We start from the raw sequence: 22,449 nt of genomic DNA, 5'->3' as shown, positions 1-22,449 counted from the left end.
TTACAAATTAAGGGTCAATAGCAGCCAACTCTGGCCACAGTGTGAAATGTATAAAGAACAATAGATGTAGTTACTTGGAATATTTCCAGCATGTGGAAGATCAGTGGAACTGTGTAGTTGTCAACACAAGTAGACTAGGATTTATGGTAAGACCACATAGGACTGGGCTAGGGAGTGAAGATTATCGCGGCATCTTATAAATGTTTAGTTTCTTATGAATTGTTAATGTCCTACTGGTGCTTTATACTTCAATGCATTTTATTTTTTCTTATTTTATATAATATCTTCTGCTTGCAGAAGGGCAGCAAGTGCAAAATTCATTTTAGTTTCTTGTAGAATACATTTCATTACTTTTTACAGCTGGGATGTGATGTCTGCTGATGTCCTTGTAAAGGGATGTAGGGAGGGTAGCATGGTGGTGTGGTGGGGTTGGAGAACAAAATATTTTAATGTAATATTAAAGTTTTGATATCTCCTCTCCTAGCCATCTTCTCATGTTGGTGTACTCCTGGATGTAGCTGTTTCTCTGCCTGTTTTCTCTTTTTCTGCTGCTTTGCATTTCTCCACTAGGTTTTCTCTTGTTTTTTCTGTGGTCTTTTCTATGATTCTTGTATCATCTGCTATCAACACACTCATCTTCTGCTGCAGCATTTTAAAGATGTGATTGGCTCATTAGCTTCTTTCATCCTCACCTACTTTAAAACTGAGCACATCCTGGGCAGGCAGGAGGTGGAGACAGTGGCTGTAATATAAACATTTAAATATGTCAATCAATATTTTTTACAGTTGAACCCCGCATTAACATCAAAGTGTTTGAAAAAGCTTATACAGGTATGAATATTGTGCTGTCTGTACAATAATATTCTGTCTTTACTAAGGTGAATACATTACTATGGTAAATACATTGAAATTACATTATAGGAGTTCACTGAGGTAAACACTACACAGCACAGGACATCTATCTGCACCCTGGGATACTACATTCATGGGCAAAAGTTTTGAGAATGACACAAATATTATTTTTCGCAAAGTCTGCTGCCTTAGTTTTTAAGATGGCAGTTTGCATATACTCCAGAATGTCAAGAAGAGTGATCAGATGAAATGCAATTAAGTCCCTCTTTGTCATGACAATGAACTTTATCCCAAAAACAACATTTTCGCTGCATTTCAGCCCTGCCACAAAAGGACCAGCTGACATCAGGTTAGGGACTCTCTTGTGAACACAGGTGAGAGAGTTGACGAGGCTGGAGGCTGGAGATCACTCTGTCATGCTGATTGAGTTAGAATAACAGACTGGAAGCTTTAAAAGGAGGGTGGTGCTTGAAATCATTGTTCTTCCTAAGTTAACCATAGTTATCTGCAAGGAAACACGTGCAGTCATCATTGCTTTGCACAAAAAGGGCTTCACAGGCAAGGATTTTGCTGCTAGTAAGATTGCACCTAAATCAACCATTTATGGGATCATCAAGACCTTCAAGGAGAGAGGTTCAATAGTTGTGAAGAAGGCTTCAGCGTGCCCAAGAACGTCCAGCAAACTCCATGACCGTCTCCTAAAGTTTATTCAGCTGTGGGATTGGGGAACCACCAGTGCAGAGCTTGCTCAGGAATGGCAGGAGGCAGGAGTGAGTGCATCTGCACGCACAGTGAGGCAAAGACTTTTGGAGGATGGCCTGGTGTCAAGAAGGCCAGAAAAGAAGCCACTTCTCTCCAGGAAAAACACGAGGGACAGACTGATATTCTGCAAAAGGTACAGGGATTGGACTGCTGAGGAATGGGGTAAAGTCATTTTCTCTGATGAATCTCCTTTCAGATTGTTTGGGACATATGAAAAAACGCTTGTCCAGAGAAGGAAAGGTGAACGCTACCATCAGTCCTGTGTCACGCCAACAGTAAAGCATACTGAGACCATTTATGTGTGGGGCTGATTCTCAGCCAAGGGGGTGGCCTCACTCACAGTTTTGTTTAAGAACACAGTCATGAATAAAGAATGATACCAAAACATGTTCCAAGAACAACTTCTCCCAACCATCCAAGAACAGTTTGGTGATGAACAATGCCTTTTCCAGCATGATGGAGCACCTTGCCATAAGGCAAAAGTGATAACTAAGTGGCTTGGAGATCAAAACATTGAAATTTTGGGTCCATGACCAGGAAACTCCCCAGACCTTGATCCCATTGAGAACTTGTGGTCAATCCTCAAGAGACGGATAGACAAACAAAAACCCACAAATTCTGACAAACTCCAAGCATTTATTAGGCAAGAATGGGTGGCTATCAGTCAGTATGTGGCCCGAAAGTTGATTGACAGCATGCCAGGGCGAATTGCACAGGTCTTCAAAAAGAAGGGTCAACACTGCAAATATTGACTCTTTACATGAAGTTAATGTAATTGTCAATATAAGCTTTTGACACTTATGAAATGCTTGTAATTTTACTTCAGCATACCATAGCAACATCTGACAAAAAGGTCTAAAAACACTGAAGCAGCAAACTTTGTGCAAACCAATACTTGTGTCATTCTCAGAACTTTTGGCCATGACTGTAGTTCTCTTGGTTTAGTCTCTTTGTAACAATCTGCTGTGTAAATGGACAATGTGGATAATAATTTCTATGTCACACACAATAACTGAATTGGTTTTATTATGTCTTTCTTGACATAAAGTTGAAGCTGGGGAGGGAGTAAGGGATGGAAACTCTTTTATAGTGGGGCAAGGATCTGATGGATTACGTCTCCTAGATCCAGACTACACTAGATCTAATAGGTTTGTGTCAGGAGAGATCCAATCCAGACCTTCTCTAAAGGATTTCCCTACATCTGATTGGATCACTATGACATCACATGGATTTCTAGCATCCACCGAGTACCTAAAGCAGAAGGGACCTGGAAGGCAGAAACTGAATTGCTTGTCTCCTGGTTATTCCCTGGACCCTTGGGAAGTCTCAGAACTTCAAGTGGAGAGGGGTGATATAAAAAGATCACAGTACTGAAAGACAGAAAATATACAAGCTAATCTGTTTGTGGCATACACATAAATTGGCAATGTGATAAGAATCTTAATTACATACTGTATATGGCAGAAATGTCAATATCAATATATTGGTATGTACTGTAAATCCCCCTTGAAATCAGACAGAACTGTATGATCTGGGAATTTATTTTAGGGTGAGTTGCTGGGACTTCAGGAGCACAATTTTATTATAGTTTACATCAGGCTTGTCCAACCCGCGGCCCGCGGGCCGCATGCGGCCCAGCATGCCTGTAAATGTGGCCCAGAATGAGTTTTGGTTGTAGCAAGGGGGCAGCACTGTTAATGAAAAAAAAAAATCCTGCAAAAAAAAGAAAAGAAACTACTTACCTTGAGGTCACGCTGTCACGTCAGCTGGTACTCCGGCTCCCTCCCTTGTCTCCTCCGTGCGGTGCTCGCAGTGAATGTTGGGCGTGATGTCATCACGCCCATCATCCATTGCGGAGCGCAGCACAGAGGAGTCACCCGCGCGAGAAGAACAATCAACAGCACAGAATTGGAGAAAAGAAGAGGACAGGAGGACAAGCCAATTAATAGGGAAGTTAAGGGGGATTTTTTTTATTATTTCAAGGGACACTGACAAATGAATAAAAGTCACCTGGTCCTGGAGCATCAAGAACCTTATCTCCCTGCTACATACTTCTACTTGTAATACGAATGGGGCATTATATATTATTCTCTTTGACCCATTATAAGTTGTTATCCCTTAACTAACATAGTGGTGTCATTAGCAAAACAGGTCACAATTTGGGGTCACAGTGATGTATATGTCAGGTACCGCAGGCCTGGTCAGGGCACCCTGATATACAATGCCTGGCTTAAATGCACTTTATTGATATTGCATCGAAACAATACAAAAAGTGATTATAGTATAATAACTAGAGAGGATTTTTTGAACAGGGCGATTGAAAGGTAAGTATAGGGGGATTTGAAAAAAAAGTTATATATATATATATCTATATATATATATATCTATATATATATATATATATCTATATATCTATATATATATATATCACTTTTTTTCTCATATATATATATATATATATATATATATATATATATATATATATATATATATATATATATATAGACACAAAATAGATACAAAAAGGCGCTAGGACACTGCACCAGTATAGTAGTATTAAAGTCCAATGTCTTAAGATGATTCCTTCTTATATGACACTTCCCCTGTGCGGGCGGCTGCCAATCCTCTGTAGCAAGCGGTGTAGCAGGAATAAATCTAAAAGTAAATGAGAGGAGGCGCACAATAGTAAGACACAGGCCTTCCAGCAGCATTTCAATTTAGCAGAAATCAAAGTTCATGTGCAGTTTGGTGTGGGTGTTTCCATCTGAAGTATACCTTAGTGGCTAAAGAAACAAGCTGCCAATGACAAGGTAACCTATAGGATAACCTAATGTGGCTGAAGATTGAATACATCCTCACAGTCTACGGGATATCCTATAGATAAGCCATTGAACAATTGGCTTCTGGTACGCATACATCTTCATTGGTGTGACCTGTTTATACCTTTTTGAACGTCATCTGGCTGTGTGTGACTTTCTATCCTATGAGCTATACATATCTATTTTAGATACTGGTGATACCCACATGGTGGGAAGCTCTGGCTCACTCATTTCTGGTGGTTTGGTTCCTTTTTGGGATTTTTTTACTTGCCATACTACACTATTGTGCGCCTCCTCTCATTTACTTTTATATATATATATATATATGTTAACTATATGTTTTCTATGGTTTTTTAGATGATCAGCTATCGTTATTGCTAGTGTATCTTATGTGCGGCCCAAACCAACTCGTCGTCTTCCAATGTGGCCGAGGGAAGCTAAAAGGTTGGACACCCCTGGTTTACATATTGCTCTTGGAATCATTGTTTTTTTTTATACTGCATAACGTCAGATGTTTATGCAGAATTTAGGTCTTCTTTTATTTTAAAGCCACATAAGTGTAATAGCAGCAAGCAATCAACCAATAACAGACATTTACTGCTTAGTGTTTTATCCTCCCTGGAATCCTGGCACACATTAGATGTTTGATTTACTTGGCGTATAATTATAGGATGTCTTTTTCAGTTACATAATCAGCACTTTGTAACCAAAGGCCTTACATCTTTTACACTCATTGAAATTGTTTATTTGTTATCTTCTAGAGGGACCTTACACAGCTGGCTAAGGACTTGCAAGCTTTAGCATGTGAGGTAAGGAAGAATATAAATTTTAGCTTTACCTTCCTGTGCCATTGAAATTATTTGGGTGAGAAGTATTCCAATACAATGGATTTAAATTGAACACAGCCCTTTCCTGAATGGGGAATGTTTAACTACTCCAAATATATTGAGCCCCCCGTGCAGACTTCTTACCTTTGGTAATGATGCTGCCAACTGCTTCTCCTCCATGTCTGTTATAGGCTGAGTTTGTGATGTCATAGTGTAGTGCACCAGTTACAGCACAGTGACACTCTCTCAGCCTATCACTGACACAGAGGCCTTGTGCTAATGTCACCCCATCCACTAACATGCTTCATCATAACTAGATCACATTTTAGAAAATATTGGAAATATTAAAATTGTAGGAGTAAGGAAATGTAAAGTTTCACGCAACAATAAGGTAAGGTTTGACACAAGTCTTGTATCTAGGTGTATTCACGGATTTTTGCTTTGATGCTACATTTTAGAAAACAGGGATATATTAGTTATAAGATAATAGTTTTATGACATATAGTCCACCTGTTACTAGGTATGCTCTTGGAGAAACATCCCACTCTGCTGTGTGTCCCCTATAATAAACTTTGCCAAAACATAGATTGATAGTCCATTTTAACAACAGAAATATATGTACAGTATAACAGAAAAAACAATAAAATGAAAAAAACATTTCACCAAATATAATTGTAAACCATAATCCAATAAGTGTATCCAACAACAGAAAGAATAGGTTATTTTGTATATGACATGGGACCAAGGAGCACCAGTAATACCTGGTCAACTGAAAGGGGAAGTTGTAGTGGAGCATTTCTATGTCAGACTCATGTATTTCTTTATAAATAGGATGTAGCAAAAGTATGAATAATGCCAGAACCTTCATTTACTTCACAGCATTTTATTTCCTTATTAAATCTAATGTAGGACATATATTACTAGACTTGTTTTTAATGTATTACAATAAAAAGTAATTGATCTGATGTGAAAAGGTGCGCGCTAAGTGTATGTTAATTATATTTTATGTCTTGTTTATAATGTATACTAATTTATACTAAACAATGAATCACTACACACAATTTACACCACAGTTACGAGTTCTGTGACTTGTATAAAGACACTTGGCTATGACAATGTATGTTATATGGTCACGGAACTTCTCAGGTACTTCTAATATTCTTATCATGTATCAGTATACATTTTCCCCCATATTATTAACACAGATTATTTTGATTTTCATTGCATCGATAAATATAACACAAATTTTAAGATCCTACATACATTCTATGATTTCTATGCAATATTATATTTTTGTTGAACTAGGCTAAAAAACCAGACCTGAACTATGATCGCATTGATGAACTTGTGGTAAGATTTTTTATTAACTTTCTAAGTCAAAGTTTAATTTTTCTTTAACAGTTTAGTGGGTTTTTAATGCATAATTTATTTTTGTGATCATCAGTTACATTTATAATATTTCAATAAACAAGTTTATTTTGCTTTATTACATCGTAAAATTGATTAACTGTTTCTACTATATATTCAGTAGATGAATTTCCTCTATGATAAGCTAAACTCTCTCTAGACACAGATATACTTGTTGGTTAGACACAGATATACTTATTGGTTAGACACAGATATACTTATTGGTTAGACACAGATATACTTATTGGTTAATGTTTTTACTTAATAGCTATCACAAGACTTGATGCTTTCCTCCATGATGCATGGAGAATGAAATATTGTGGGGAGGAAATAAAGCCTAAAATCTCTGTAAATGGGGTTTGGAATTCTCCATGTATTATTACTACGGTAAAATGCACATTATTATCATTAGGACGGTAATTTTTCACCGCTAATTTTTGCTCGCAGGTCTGGGAGCCGCGAGCAGAAATCCGAGCTAAAATAACCGTATTAACGGTAATAGAGAGCAGGCCGCGTTACTTTCGGCAGTAACACGGCCAACTGAATGTGCCCCTAAGAGTGCTTGCCTTCTGAACAGTTGTGAAATATTTACAGATATTATATACATGCATAATCCAAAGAAGTGTTGAGGTTAAACCTGTTCTTGAGAGCTTGCAATCTAAAGGGAGAGAAGAAATAGACAGATTTGCCTCTGTACAATGTGCAGACTGTTTGAAAATGTTTTGGGTAAGAAAGGCACTGGTGATGGAGGGCATAACATTAACAAGAGGTATGATAAGCCTTTAAGCATTGTTAGCTTTCAGTCACTGCTTAGAGTTTGAGAGACTGGGAAAAGACTGATATTACAGGGTAGAGCATTCAGGAGCAGAGTGACGGCTCTAGTAGAGTCCAGCAGACATTTATGAAATAACAAAGTAAGGCTGCAGGTTGAAGATAGTTTTTTAGTTATTGAATGCACAAGTGAAAGGGTTGGTGGAGCTGTACAGCATACACAGGGCTGCCAAGAGAAATTTGCAACTTTCTGCCCCCCCTCTTTACACATAGTGAGAGAAGGGATGTGCTCCTAAGAGGGCATGATCACATAGTGATGGGGGCGTGGCTGCGACTCTTTTGACATGACATATTGTGTATTAAAATGGTATTGCTCTCACCTACCTGTTATTGCAGCTTTCAAAACCTGGGACTGCTGCAGTCACATGACGTGGTGATGTCACAGTGACTTTGAAGGTACCAGAGCTGAGTGGGATCTATCTACTACAGAAATGTAGTACAAGCTGTAGTACAATATTCTATGAATGGATGACGCCAGTAGCTTGTGATGCGTCCACCTATGCACAGACTGCAAAGGCTGACTGTACCCCATTACTACTGGACCATAAATGGAGGCATATGCCTCCCTGCACCTTAAACACCCCCCCCTCCCCTTCAATGGCAAGAAAAAAGTAATAAAAAAAAAAATGTAATTGAGTCATGGGCATATATACCAGGGACAGCAGGTGAAGCAGCTGTTAATGATCCTGGCAGTTAAGTGGGTCTATCAGGATCCCTCAGTTACCAGACCCCTGGTATCTGTTACCCATGTAACTCTGGACCCTGCTCCCCTCTGATGGTCAGCAGAGAGCTTAATGTGCCAAAACCACATGGCATTTGAAGCTCCAGAATGCCGGCATTTTGGGCTCCCAAAATAATTTATGCCCATTGCTATTGTTCCCATCCCCTCATCCAATTGGACAGACAGTCCAGCAAGGTAGGTGAGTAGAGAGAAAGGGACAGAAGGGGTGAGTGTGCCTTCAAAAGTTTGCTATGAGGCCCAGTTATATCTAGCTTTCTCCCTGTCCCTTTACATGATTCATTTAGGCATTGCTTACATATAACGCAAAATATATGAATAGCAATAACGTAGAATATACATTTACAGCCTATATCCATTTTAACCCAAAATAGTTTACAAATTACTTCAAGCGGCTGCTAGTAAATGATTAGATAATTGCATCAAATGGTACTGCATCCACTTTGCACTGTTTTTTCGATTTTCAAACTCCAGCTTCCATAGCAATATTTATTAGTGGAAAGCAGAGGGTGCCATACTGGTCCTCTGCAACCCTCCTAAAGTTGTGTTTGTAGCAGAGTATTTTCTGGTAATCAGCTTAATAAGTCTAGCAAAATGAATGCAAGTCTGTGAGGTGTTTGCCTGCACTTGAATTCTGATTGAAGAGTGCAATATAGTTGAGAAATATTTTGTTAACTTTTAACCTACGATTTCATATTATTTTCATCTTCTATTTTTATCCTTTGTTTATTATTTATGCATTGTTGGTTGTAAATTTATAATATAAAAATACATTTTCTAATGGTTTGACGTTATAAACACTATGGGCCTGATTCATTAAGAAAAGTAAGGCAAAAAAATTGTAAGTTATCTCCTGGATAAACCATGTTGCAATGCATGGGGTGCAAATCAGTTTATTATTTTACACACAAGTTAAATACTGGCTGTTTTTCATATAGCATACAAATACTTGATCACCTTATGTTTGCACTGAAATTTAAAGTTGATCTAGGACATACCCTACCCCAACTATACATCTGTACATCATGTTTTTTATTTACCGCCTCCCTCCAAAGCAACATGGTTTTGCCAAGGTTGAAACTGACTAATTTTTTTGCTTAACTTTCCTTAATGAATCAGGCCCTCTATGCTTATATTAATTATATTATTTTATGTATAGTGATGGCGATTTTTTAGTGTCCTATGAGCTGTCCACAGATATTTGATAATGCACATTCACAGATAGATTGATAAATTTTAATTTAAGTGTTTGATTTTTAATTTAACATTCCCAATGAGATTATTTACAGGTGTGTTTTAAAAAAACTGTTATATAATTGAATATCCGCTATTTAAATATTGAGAGTTCCATTGGATCTAATTATACACCATCAAAGGAAATGAATCAGGTGAAGGATCTTGGTGCACAATTTGCCTAAAGGAAATATCTGGATTACTTCTAGATTAAACTAGGGATGTGCACCGGCGACTTTTGAGGTCTCGTGTTTTGTGTTTTGGATCCGGATTTCCGCGATGTTTTGGGTTCGGATTTGTTTCGCAAAACACCTGCCGAAAGGTTTTGGTTTGGATTTAAGGTTTTGGATTCGGATTTTTTTTGAAAAAAAAACTAAAAAGTGTAAAAATCAAGTTTTTGGGCTTATTTTCACTCCTACGCTATTATGAACCTCAATAACATTCAATAACAATCATTTCCAGTAATTTAAAGGCTATTCTGAACACCTAACACCTCACAATATTTATTTTTTTTAGTACAAAACGTTGCAACGAGGTATCTTTCTGGACTGCGTAGAGGTGTTCCCCACAATATAATTAAAAACCCATCAACTGGTCTGACTCTGAATTACACCCAAAAATAGTATCTGGACTGCGTAGAGTAGTGGGCACTGGACACCACAATAAAATATATAGAAAACCTTCAACAGGTCTGAATTACACCCATAAATAGTATCTGGACTGCGTAGAGGACTGGCCACTGGCCACCACAATATAATATATAGAAAACCTTCAACAGGTCTGCATTATACCCAAAAATAGTATCTGGACTGCGTAGAGTAGTGGGCACTGGCCACCACAATAAAAAATATAGAGAAAACCTTCAACAGGTCTGAATTACACCCAAAAATAGTATCTGGACTGCGTAGAGTAGTAGGCACTGGGCACCGCAATAAAATATATAGAGAAAACCTTTAACAGGTCTGAATTACACCAAAAAATAGTATCTGGACTGCGTAGAGTAGTGGGCACTGGGCACCACAATAAAAAATATAGAGAAAACCTTCAACAGGTCTGAATTACACCAAAAAATAGTATCTGGACTGCGTAGAGTAGTGGGCACTGGCCACCACAATAAAATATATAGAGAAAACCTTCAACAGGTCTGAATTACACCCAAAAATAGTATCTGGACTGCGTAGAGTAGTGGGCACTGGCCACCACAATAAAATATATAGAGAAAACCTTCAACAGGTCTGAATTACACCCAAAAATAGTATCTGGACTGCGTAGAGTAGTGGGCACTGGCCACCACAATAAAATATATAGAGAAAACCTTCAACAGGTCTGAATTACACCCAAAAATAGTATCTGGACTGCGTAGAGTAGTGGGCACTGGCCACCACAATAAAATATATAGAGAAAACCTTCAACAGGTCTGAATTACACCCAAAAATAGTATCTGGACTGCGTAGAGTAGTGGGCACTGGCCACCACAATAAAATATATAGAGAAAACCTTCAACAGGTCTGAATTACACCCAAAAATAGTATCTGGACTGCGTAGAGTAGTGGGCACTGGCCACCACAATAAAATATATAGAGAAGACCTTCAACAGGTCTGAATTACACCCAAAAATAGTATCTGGACTGCGTAGAGTAGTGGGCACTGGCCACCACAATAAAAAATATAGAGAAAACCTTCAACAGGTCTGAATTACACCCAAAAATAGTATCTGGACTGCGCAAAGTAGTGGGCACTGGGCACCACAATAAAAAATATAGAGAAAATCTTCAACAGGTCTGCATTACACTGCACATACGGCTGCTCCTCCATCCTCTCCATCATATACATGTTGGAGTTTCAGCGTGTAAAAACCTCTTGTTTTTGATAATGACAGTGCATTTTGAATATTTTTCAATTTGCCCCACAACACTGAATGTACTTTATCTATGATACGCATCTATCTTTCTTGACTGCGTAGTGTGGTGGCCCCGGTACACAATTTGGTACTTCCAAGTGTAGTGTTTATAAAATATAAACAACAATACAGTAGTTCTAGAGCACGTCAATACCTCTTGTTTTAAATTATGACAGGGCATTTTACTTTTGGTTTAATTTCTTGAATTTGTTGAAATTTGGTTTTACTTTTTGAACATGGCAAACGACTGTTGAATGGTCATATAATGCAAAAAAAAAAGTTCCAAGATGGAATTGTCCTTGGGCCCTCCCACCCACCCTTATGTTGTTGAAATAGGTCATGCACACTTTAACAAACCAATCATTTCAGCGACAGGGCCTACCAAACAACTGTGGCTGAAATGATTGGTTTGTTTGGGCACCCACACCAAAAAAGCTATTCATCTCTCCCTGTGCAGACTAAACAGGCTCTACTGAGGCAAGATGTCGTCCTCATCCTCAACTTCTGATTCCTCTCCCCCTACAGTGTGTACTTCCTCCTCCTCACACATTATCAATTCGTCCCCGCTGGACTCCACAACCACAGGTCCCTCTGTACTATCTTGAGGGCAGTGCTGTACTTCATTGAGGAATTGATTATTCATTTTTATAAACATCATTTTTTTAACGTTCTGAGGAAGCAACCTCCTTCGCCGCTCACTGACCAGGTTCCCCGCTGCACTAAAAACTCTTTCCGAGTACACAGTGGAGGGGGAACAACTCAGGTAAAATAGAGCAAGTTTGTACAGGGGCTTCCAAACTGCCTTTTTTTCCTGCCAGTAACAATATGGACTGTCTGACATGTCTACTTGAATGGTGTCAGCAAAGTAATCCTCCACCATTTTTTCAATTGTGACAGCATCCAATGCAGCGAGAGTAGACATGTCTGCAATGGTTGGCAGGTCGTTCAGTCCAGACCAGATGTTATCAACTGAGCTTTTTCCTCGCAGCCATAGATGTGGAAGAAAATGAGGGTGGAGCTGTTGGCATGTCACGGTCCTCTTCGGAGGACAATCTCCTGACCAGCAGGTCTTTGCACCGCTGTAGACTTGTGTCCGCCGGAAACAGAGACACAACATACGCTTTAAACTGAGGATCGAGCACGGTGGCCAGAATATGTTCCTCTGACTTTAAAAGAGTGACCACCCTCGGATCCTGGCAAAGCGTACGAAGGGCTTCATCCACAAGAGCTACATGCTTGGTGTAATCACAATGGTTTACCAGCTCTTCCCTCACTTTCTCCAGCTGCTTCTGCCTGATCAGGGGAATCACCTGACTCAAGCTGGCAGTGTCGGAACTGACTTCTCGTGTGGCAAGTTCAAATGGCTGCAGAACCTTGCACAACATGGAAATCAGTCTCCACTGCGCTTGACTTAGGCGCATCCCCACTCCTTTGCCTATGTCGTAGGTGGCTGTGTAGGCCTGAATGGCCTTTTGCTGCTCCTCCATCCTCTGCAGCATATAGAGGGTGGAGTTCCAGCGTGTCACAACCTCTTGTTTGAGGTGATGGCAGGGCAGGTTCATGGTTTTTTGATGTGCCTCTAGTCTGCGGTAGGCACTGGCTGAATGCCGAAAGTGTCCAGCAATTTTGCTCGCCACCGCAAGCATCTCCTGCACACCCCTGTCACTCTTCAGGTAATGCTGCACCACCAAATTAATGGTGTGGGCAAAACATGGGACGTGCTGGAAATTGCCCCTATTTAATGCCCGCACAATGTTACTGGCATTGTCTGACACCACAAATCCCCATGAGAGTCTAAGTGGGGTAAGCCACTGGGAGATAATTTCCCTCAGTTTCTCTAATATGTTGTCAGCATTGTGCCTCTTATTAAAGCCTGTAATACACAATGTTGCCTGCCTTTGCACGAGCAGCCATTTTGTAGATGCTGCTACTGATGCAGCTGTTGCTGTGGAAGGGGATGCATCTACCCAGTGGGCTGTCACAGTCATATAGTCCTTCGTTTGCCCAGAACCACTTGTCCACATGTCCGTGGTTAAGTGGACAGTGGGTACAACCGCATTTTTTAGAGCACTGAGGACACTTGATCGTACTTCTCTGTACATCTTTGGTATCGCCTGCCTAGTGAAGTGGAATCTCGAGGGGATTTGGTACCGGGGACACAATACCTCCATCAACCCTCTAAATCCCACTCCACTGATGGCGGACACCGGGCGTACGTCTAACACCAACATTGCAGTTACAGCCGCAGTTATACGCTTTGCAATAGGGTGACTACTATCGTATTTTGTGCTCATGGCAAATGACTGTTGGACGGTCAATTGTTTTGTGAAAGACTTAGCGGTCTTACGACTTCCCCTCTGGGAAGATGACCGACTAACAGCAGCAACAGTAGCAGTGGCAGTAGTAGGCGTACCGCTGCAGGATTCCTCGGATGAATCCCGTATTGAGGAGGACTCAGTCTGGCTGCTGACTTGGGCTGCAGGACTGAATCTGATGGAGATCGTGGAGGAAGTTGATGAGGAGGGTGTTGCTGGTGTGTATCCAACTGGACCACGGGATTTAGGTGTCCCTGTACCGATGAGGGTTCTAGCCCCAGTTCCTGAACTAACCACTGAACTATGAAGGTTATTCAGGTGACGTATAAGGGAGGATGTTCCTAGGTGGGCAAGATCCTTACCCCTGCTTATTTGAGCTTTACATAAGCTACATATGGCCATACATTGGTTGTCCGGATTTGGATAAAAATAACTCCAGACCGAAGAGGTGCATTTTTTGGTCTTCTGACCAGGCATGACGATGGGCTTTTTCATCCCATGGACATCAGCTGTTTCCCCCCCTGGTGCCTCATTTACAATAACCACATCACCATCCTCATCATCAAGTTCCTCCACAGCGCCAGCTACATCATCAATAGCCTCCTCCCGAGCCACCTCTTCCCGTACAGTGATGGGAAGGTCAGGCTTGACAACCACCAACACCCTTGGACTCGCCTTGGGGATTTGTGATAATTTCTCTTTAGAAGACCGAGTTGTTTGCTGTTTTGTTGTTGCTGACAGCATAACTCTCCAATTTTTTGTAGGGGGGGGGAAGGAGGAGGAGGAGGGCTAAGATCCGTGGGTAAAGCTGAACCACTAGTCATGAACACGGGCCAGGGCCTAAGCCGTTCCTTGCCACTCCGTGTCGTAAATGGCATATTGACAACTTTACGCTTCTCCGCAGATGATTTTAAGTTTCTCTTTTTGCTACTTTTACTTAACTTGGGCTTTTTGGATTTTACATGCCCTGTACTAGGAGATTGGGCATCGGGCTTGGAAGACGACGTCGATGGCATTTCATCATTTATGTCATGACTAGTGGCAGCAGCTTCAGCATTAGGAGGAAGTGGGTCTTGATCTTTCCCTACTTTATCCTCCAAATTTTTGTTCTCCATTATATGTAGCACAAGATACTGCAGAATGTGTGAACTTGGTAATATTGCAGTACCAATGGACTTATACTGCTGGATTGGTTTTGCAAATTTGGTTATAATTATTATTATTTTTTTTTTATAACTTTTTTTTTATTTTTTAAAAACTTGGGAATAATGGGGAAATAACTATGCCCTTAGAAGCACAGAGCACAGGACACAGCACCACTGGACTGAACAGGACACAGCACAGGACCCAGCAGCACCAGGGCCGGATTTACCGCTAGGCAACCTAGGCAACTGCCTAGGGCCTAGCAGTCCCAGAGGGCCCTGCCAAAGACGACAGTGAGCGGGGAAGGCAAGGTAGAGGGGCGCTCCCCTCCGCCCGCCATCCCCCTCTGTCCGCCGGCATAATAAGAAGAACCGCGGCCGAAAATTAATAATAATAAAAAAAAAATCATAGTCATCTGACCGCGCGTCAGCTCCCGGCAGTCTACTCTCTCCCACTGAATGTCGGGCGTGACGTCATCACGCCCGACGTCATTGTCAGGGAGAATTCTGTGAGGAGCACTGCCGGAGAAGAGAGGAGGAGCTGCGACAGAAAAGAAGACAAGAAGAACAGAAAAGAGAAAAAGGCAATTGACAGGTAAGCTACGGAGGCAGTGGCACATAGGGTGAGGGGCAAGAGAAAGGTGCAATAAGCAATAAGGGCACAGAGGGGCATGAGAGAAAGGTGAACATTTATGGAGGGCACAGAGGGGCATGAGAGAAAGGTGAACATTTATGGAGGGCACAGAAGAGCATGAGAGAAAGGTGAACATTTATGGAGGGCACAGAGGGGCATGAGAGAAAGGTGAACATGTATGGAGGGCACAGAGGGGCATGAGAGAAAGGTGAACATTTATGGAGGGCACAGAGGGGCATGAGAGAAAGGTGAACATTTATGGAGAGCACAGAGGAGCATGAGAGCAAGGTGGAACAATTATGGAGGGCAGTGTGAGGGGTAATAAACAATGATGCAGGGCACAATGTGGTGATGAAGCGAGTACAGTGTACTAAAGGGGATCAGTGTGTTGGAGGAGCAAAAGTGATGAAGGTGGGGACATTTTTTTCTCTTCTATAGTTCTGCAACTTATTTGTCAAACATTTTTTTGTAGGAGGGAGCTGTGAGAGTTTGCGCAGGCTCAGAGTGCTTGGACTGGGCGTGCAGGGAATGAAGTGATATCATACAGAGGATCGAGGTAGACTGTGCAGAGTTGGGCCAATAATACCAACCGTCAGAGAGTGAAATAACCTTTCTTTTCATCAGCAAACGTGAGTAATGAAAAGTAATCATTATAACAGATTATTGAAAATCTGAAGCGGGGGGGCCAAACCAGTATCTTGTCTAGGGCCCTATGAGGTCTAAATCCGGCTCTGAGCAGCACCACTGAACTCAGCAGGACAGAGCACAGGACACAGCACCACTGGACTGATACTGCAGAATGTGTGAACTTTGTAATATTGCAGTACCACTGGACCTTTACTGCTGAATGTGTGAACTTGGTAATATTGCAGTACCAATGGACTTATACTGCTGGATTGGTTTTGCAAATTTGGTTATAATTGTTTTTTTTATAACTTTTTTTTAATTTTTTAAACACTTGGGAATAATGGGGAAATAACTATGCCCTTAGAAGTACAGAGCACAGGACACAGGACCACTGGACTGAACAGGACACAGCACAGGACCCAGCAGCACCACTGAACTCAAAATTAACAGAGCACAGCACACAGCACCACTGGACTTTTACAGCTGAATGTGTGAACTTGGTAATATTGCAGTACCAATGGGCTTATACTGCAGGATTGGTTTTGCAAATTTAGTTGTAATTAACTTTTTTTAAATTATATTTTTGTAATTTTTATTATAATTTTTTTAAATTTTTTCAAACACTTAGGAATAATGGGGAAATAACTATGCCCTTAGAAGCACAGAGCACAGGACACAGCACCACTGGACTGAGCACAGCACAGCACAGAACTGAACAGCACGAGATATAGCAGGACAGAGGACCACCTAACACACCCTCCCTCTACCCTGATCAATGCCCGAGTGAAGATGGCGGCGACTAGCGGGGAATTTATAGGATCCGAGTATCGCGAGATCCGACAACGGGATTATGAGTCAGAGCTTTGGTTTCAGATTTGAATTTGGCGCCAATACCCGGATCTGTCTCGGATCCAACTCGGATCGGCAACGTTCGGGTGGGCTCAGATTTCAGAAATCCGAGTGCGCTCATCTCTAGATTAAACTGAGCTAAAGAAGCGCTGACATAGTGATCAGTGCAGGAGACATCCGATTATAGGACTGTGCAGCTACATCTGCCGTTCTGAAATATGGGTGGTTGCAGGACCCTGCAAGTATTTATCTTTATATCAACAATTGCCTTTTTTTATCATGGGATTTGAACGCTAGTCTCACAACATCTTTCACTGTGGATTCTATCTGCCGCTCTGGAACACGGGTTGTAAGCAGTGTATTATAAGGATTTCTTTATTTACCAAGTACTGATCTTCTCTCCCTTTATGGAATTTATATTCTAGTCTCCATATTTTTCCACTCAACTCAGGTGCATATATCAGCTTATAAAGCCATTTTGAAATGCACAAATGCTCTTATGAAGCCGTTTTTATACTCCTTCATTTGTTGAACTATTTATGAAAGGATCTCTTAATAATCCTCTTAATCAATATTGGAAACAGCTAAATTACTGTTTAATGAATGGTTATATATTTCTATAAAGTGCAGCTCATAATTGTGCATATTACATGGAACCCTTTTGTGCCGGATGCTATACTAATACCATTTTTTTCTCTTGAGCGATTGTGTGCTACAGATGCTGGTGTTTTTTTAATGTTTTACACTTTGTTAAAAGGCGATTATATACATACATTTAAGTTTTTTTTTAATAAGTAATCTTTTTGGAAACTATAGTTTTTTTCTATATAATAATATACATATGTTTTTTTTTAATTGTTTATATAGGAAATAAGATATATTATGTTATTTTGTGCTTTCACTATTTTGTAGTTTTGTTTGCCCGTAGGACTGTGGCTACAGATAAAGCATCATATGATAAGAAACTCTTTTGGTTCCCTCTCCCTCATTGCTTTCCTCTATTTTCTATTTTTATTTTTTCAAATAGTGATCTCGGGTACTAATTTCCCTAATCAACCTAGGAGCCCATTAGGATAAAAAAAGATAAATGTAGCTCAGTGGCCATAGGTTAGACAGACATGATCTTTTTGAAGACTTCCTGATGTATGATTAAGGAGATATTTAAAGTATGAACTTGAGCAATGGGATTGAGAACCCCTGAACTAAAGTACTATTATCTTCATGCAGGACAATCCAGGTGTGCTACTATTTTATAATGTTCAGTGTGAACATACAGTATGCAATAATGTTACAATTTCCACAGGGTATTTTTACAAGAACATTTTCTTGTCTAATTCATACCTGTTATTCTGGAGACCGATAATCCAATGGTATAATAAAGCCCAAAGGCTTCCTTCCTGCAGGAGGACACCAGTGAACTACTAATATAGCCCATTTCTCTTAACTAAATTGTGCAATCCAGTAACCCCACCCCAGAAGATAGTGGGGTACAGTTTGAGGCAAACAACATGCGATTGCACCTTTTCCCAATAAGAAATGTACTACATTGCTATGGTAAGCTTGGTTGTGGGGCTGGGCGTGAGGTCTCTGGTGAGCCTATCGTACAAATGCCCCTGCAGTGGGCCACCAACACATGGTGCAAGAACAGTGTTAGAACTTTGTAGTCTTCAGCTTAACAGATACATGTAAGTAAAAGTGTTAAATGTTGCCATTAATTCTGTCTTCTATTTTTAAGAAACGTGTTCTCTGTATTGCCGGAGATCTTCTGAAAGCTTTAAACATATTGGTAAGATATTTTCTATATCTTAGTTCAAATACTAGTTCTAGCACATCATTTAATCTTATATAACATTTCTTTGTAGTACGAAAATTCTCAAATTAAAAATTGCTATGCCCCTAAACCAGGCTATCACCCTCTGTGATTGCCATACCTTGTTCTTACCTATTTATACATGTTCGGACCCAATGAGGTCATGCTCCATTTTTGTAAGTAAGGTCCACATGTAGGGTATATTGGTAATGAGGCCAGTACAAAGGGACAAATCCCCCCAAAATGGGAATGTCTCTCCAACTCCATGAATGTTGAAGGTAGTCACAGGCATGTTAGTAAATTCAAAAAAGCACATAAAAAATGGTAAGACCAGTGGTCACAGTGGGGGTGTATACGGTGCTCTGCTATAACACCATATTCTAATTTGCAATATTTAGTGCTGCAGAATGAAGAGAATAGAAACATTTTGACGTCTATGTATTAAACCACCTGTCTAAGATTCTGGGCATACGGACTATAAAATCACAATGATCATATGTTGCTACATTTGGTCAACAAACCTTATTTAATATTTGACAATCATTCCAGGCTACAGGTTTATTTCTCCTCTGTAGTCCAGTGTAGATCCAGTTCTTTCTGATGTTTAGACATTGTGTTAAGCAGGTTGTGATGAGCCTCTAGCACTAATCCCCCATGAGTAGGGTAATACCCCTGTGGTTCTTCTGCCTTATGCAACCACCCTTAGTTAGGCTTTAAACCAGGACAATGTGTGGTCACAAAAAGAAGTGGAAAGTCAGAGACAAAATACTCACATAGGGATTGTTAATGGATCCATAATATGGCACAGAAATGAAATAGCTGGTCAAATTCCCATCAAGAGTTAAGGCAAATGAAGAGGATGAATCAGTATTTTTGCAGCTCTAATAGAAATCAGCATAAACAGTAATAAGTAATAATGTACTTGGTTTCGTGCAGTGGATACAGGAAAGAGACTTTGGGGGTTAAGTTATGTTCAGATTAAGTTTAAAAGAATTGGTTTAGTTTAATAAACAAGACAAATCTGTTGATGTAGTAAAAATAAAGTAATTTAGGAGTAGATGTTGAGTGACTAGGAAATAACTTTGGTATCTGATTTGTGGGGACATGTTATAGTAGCTATGATGGTCACATGACAAACTTGCTTAGTCAAAATACTTTTTTGAGAGGAATGTATATTTATATTGCACTCTGGTGAATTTGAATGTCCAAATGTAACCTTCAGTCTACAACAGGAGCAGGCACATAATGGTACATGATGATAAACAAATAGAACCTTTTATACTTCTAAAGTTAATAAGTAACAGATATAATACAACATTCATACATTACACATATTTAGCAAGAAAAGTGTAAGGAAAATGTATGATAATATACATTTCTCCGTCTATGTGAAAAGTTGAAACTTGCTGAGAATTCCATTTTATTAAATAGGGTAGAAGAGATTAGATGGGACTCATCTCCAGAAAGGATATAAGACAAAACAAGTTAATATTTGATATTCAATAATTACTAGAGAAACATAGTTGACTTAATTATAAAAAACAGAGAGGCCCTTCGGGAATAAGGATGTTACGTTTGGCAGCATGAAGGCACAGGGGTAAGCATTGCTGCCTTATAGCTCTGGAGATAATTGGTTTGATTTCATCCAGGTCACTATCTGTGGAGTGTGCAAGGATTTCCTCCCACAGTCTAAAAAACATACTGATAGGCTTATTGGCTTCTGACAAAATGGATCCTACTGTGTTTGTGTGGTAGAGAAGTTTAACTGCAAGTTCCCCTGGAGCAGGGACTAATGTGAATGATTAAATATTCTCTGGAAAGTGCTGCATTATATGTTGACATTATAATGCTTCTTGTGGAGTCTGCAATATGATTTACTATGCTGTATAACTAAAACAATATCATGTTTCAGAAGGAAAACCCTAAAATGGGTCTACTATTTGATGGAGAATTACGCGATACAATTAACAGTCTAGTGGTAAATATGAAGTACATTATATTTTGGTACTATTGCACTATAAAGTTTGAATTACAATGTATGTTGTGTAATCACATAGAGATGCAATCTGGGGTTACTGTCTTAACACACATGTGTAAATCTAATTAATAGACAGGCAGTAAAATTCACAGAACTGGAGTTAGCTCAAAATCCCAAACTTTTTCATTTAATGCTGCATTTAAAATCCATAAAAAAATGTTTAAAGAAGTTCACATTTGCGAATTTGGTTTGAAAGTATTCATTTCAAGGTGTAATTTAAATACAAATTGAAGGCATTGTTGTCATTTGGCCTCTTACGTTTAGTCTTATAAATCAGTCATTGAATATTCAGTATCACAGTTACTACAAGTTACACTATGATGGGGAATTCCACATGTTAGCAATGCAGATGTTATCTCAGGATCAAACTATGTAATAAACAAAGTTAATAAAATCAACGTTCAGGCATGAAATATGTTGGCTATGTTTTATTGTTTGAGCCAATAGTTACCTTTAGTAGGTGTTCCATTGTAATTTTTGTTATAACCAACATGCCGCATTATAAACCCAAAAACATTAAATTAAAGTAATTTCAAATCCATTTAGGAAAAAGAGCACTGCAAGTTATGATTTTATTTTGTCATAACATAGTGAAAAATTGGTAGCTCAATATTTTAAATCAATGACATGGTTAAAGTACTTTATACAGTTCAATTATTTTGCAAAGTCTATTATGCAGACTCAAATAGAGTATAATTTTATTTCAGGCAACTTTGACTGCAAGTCTGCAACTGCCAACACTAGACCCTGCGTGTACTCTGGTAAGTGTGAAATACTAAATAATATTGTAAAATATTTGCTAGTAAATTCAAACATTAATGAGTATCAATAAATAATCTACAGACAGAAATCTCTGACATACGTACAAAAACAACAACTCTTTTTATCTTTGCTACAACACCCTTGGCAAATCCTAATCTATGGCTGGGTGACTATTAAACTCTCAATAAGCGTCAGTGAATCATATGCAAACCTTTAATTACAAGCGGTTCATTAGTTCAGGTGTTTGTCATCATCATCTTCCACTACTTACACCTGCCCATGACATCCTCAAATAAAACTGCTTTTTCAACCGTATCTGAATCTATGTCCCAGACTGAATCCATACACAATTGTTCGAACAAGCCCTTAGTGTACATTACCTACATTAGAACAGCTCTTCCCTGAGGTCTGAATCGCCCCAGTAATGTATGTTCACTTTAAGAGCATATGCTATGCAAATGGTTGCTTCACTCTGAATCAGACCCATAATGTAAAATGTTATCTAGTACCAACATTTACACTAACAGTACATTAACGAAAACACTATTGGTAAACAATTTACGGAACACTGTTGAACACATTTACATAAACACACACTTATCTCAAGGCTGTCAGCCACACGTGTTCCAGCACTGTCAGCAGATCCAATGCCTTCTTCTGCTGTGCTTGTTCTGTACATCTGCTCACACTGTATTCTCAGCACCAGCACATTTCATCTGTCACCAGGGAAAGACCTTTTCTTCTCAATGCTCTTGTATCCACCAAGGCCTCTCCTACCCAGTCTCCCTCCCCCAACCAAGTTTCTTTTCTTCCCTCAGTTTTCCTTGTTCTCCCCAGATGCTTTGTCTCATGTGCCCTTTCCTTCATCCCTCAACTCTCTGGTCTCTCTCAGCTCTCTGTTG

General features: G+C 39.7%; 1 protein-coding gene and 1 long non-coding RNA gene across 3 annotated transcripts in view; one reads left to right on the top strand and one right to left on the bottom strand.

The window, feature by feature from the left end:
- Window positions 1–22,449, top strand: part of LOC142099145 (ranaspumin-like) — a 151,223-nt gene that overhangs the window by 123,693 nt on the left and 5,081 nt on the right. For both annotated transcript variants that reach the window (XR_012678479.1, XM_075182321.1), the window contains exons 8-13: window positions 787–831; window positions 5,195–5,242; window positions 6,566–6,610; window positions 18,673–18,723; window positions 20,660–20,725; window positions 21,493–21,546. Coding sequence is in view for 1 of the 2 variants with exons in the window: in XM_075182321.1 (XP_075038422.1) it covers window positions 787–831; window positions 5,195–5,242; window positions 6,566–6,610; window positions 18,673–18,723; window positions 20,660–20,725; window positions 21,493–21,546 (309 nt within the window). In the remaining variant the exon portion in view is untranslated. The remainder of the gene's footprint in view (window positions 1–786; window positions 832–5,194; window positions 5,243–6,565; window positions 6,611–18,672; window positions 18,724–20,659; window positions 20,726–21,492; window positions 21,547–22,449) is intronic.
- LOC142099149 (uncharacterized) overlaps window positions 241–22,449 on the bottom strand; it is a 33,469-nt gene continuing 11,260 nt past the window's right edge. The window contains exon 3 of the long non-coding RNA XR_012678483.1: window positions 241–742. This is a non-coding gene — a long non-coding RNA (uncharacterized LOC142099149). The remainder of the gene's footprint in view (window positions 743–22,449) is intronic.

Source organism: Mixophyes fleayi, chromosome 8 (genome assembly GCF_038048845.1).
Source record: "Mixophyes fleayi isolate aMixFle1 chromosome 8, aMixFle1.hap1, whole genome shotgun sequence".
NCBI lineage: Eukaryota > Metazoa > Chordata > Amphibia > Anura > Limnodynastidae > Mixophyes > Mixophyes fleayi.
The sequence above is the reverse complement of the archived record's forward strand: the minus strand, read 5'-3'. Positions and strand labels throughout refer to the sequence as shown.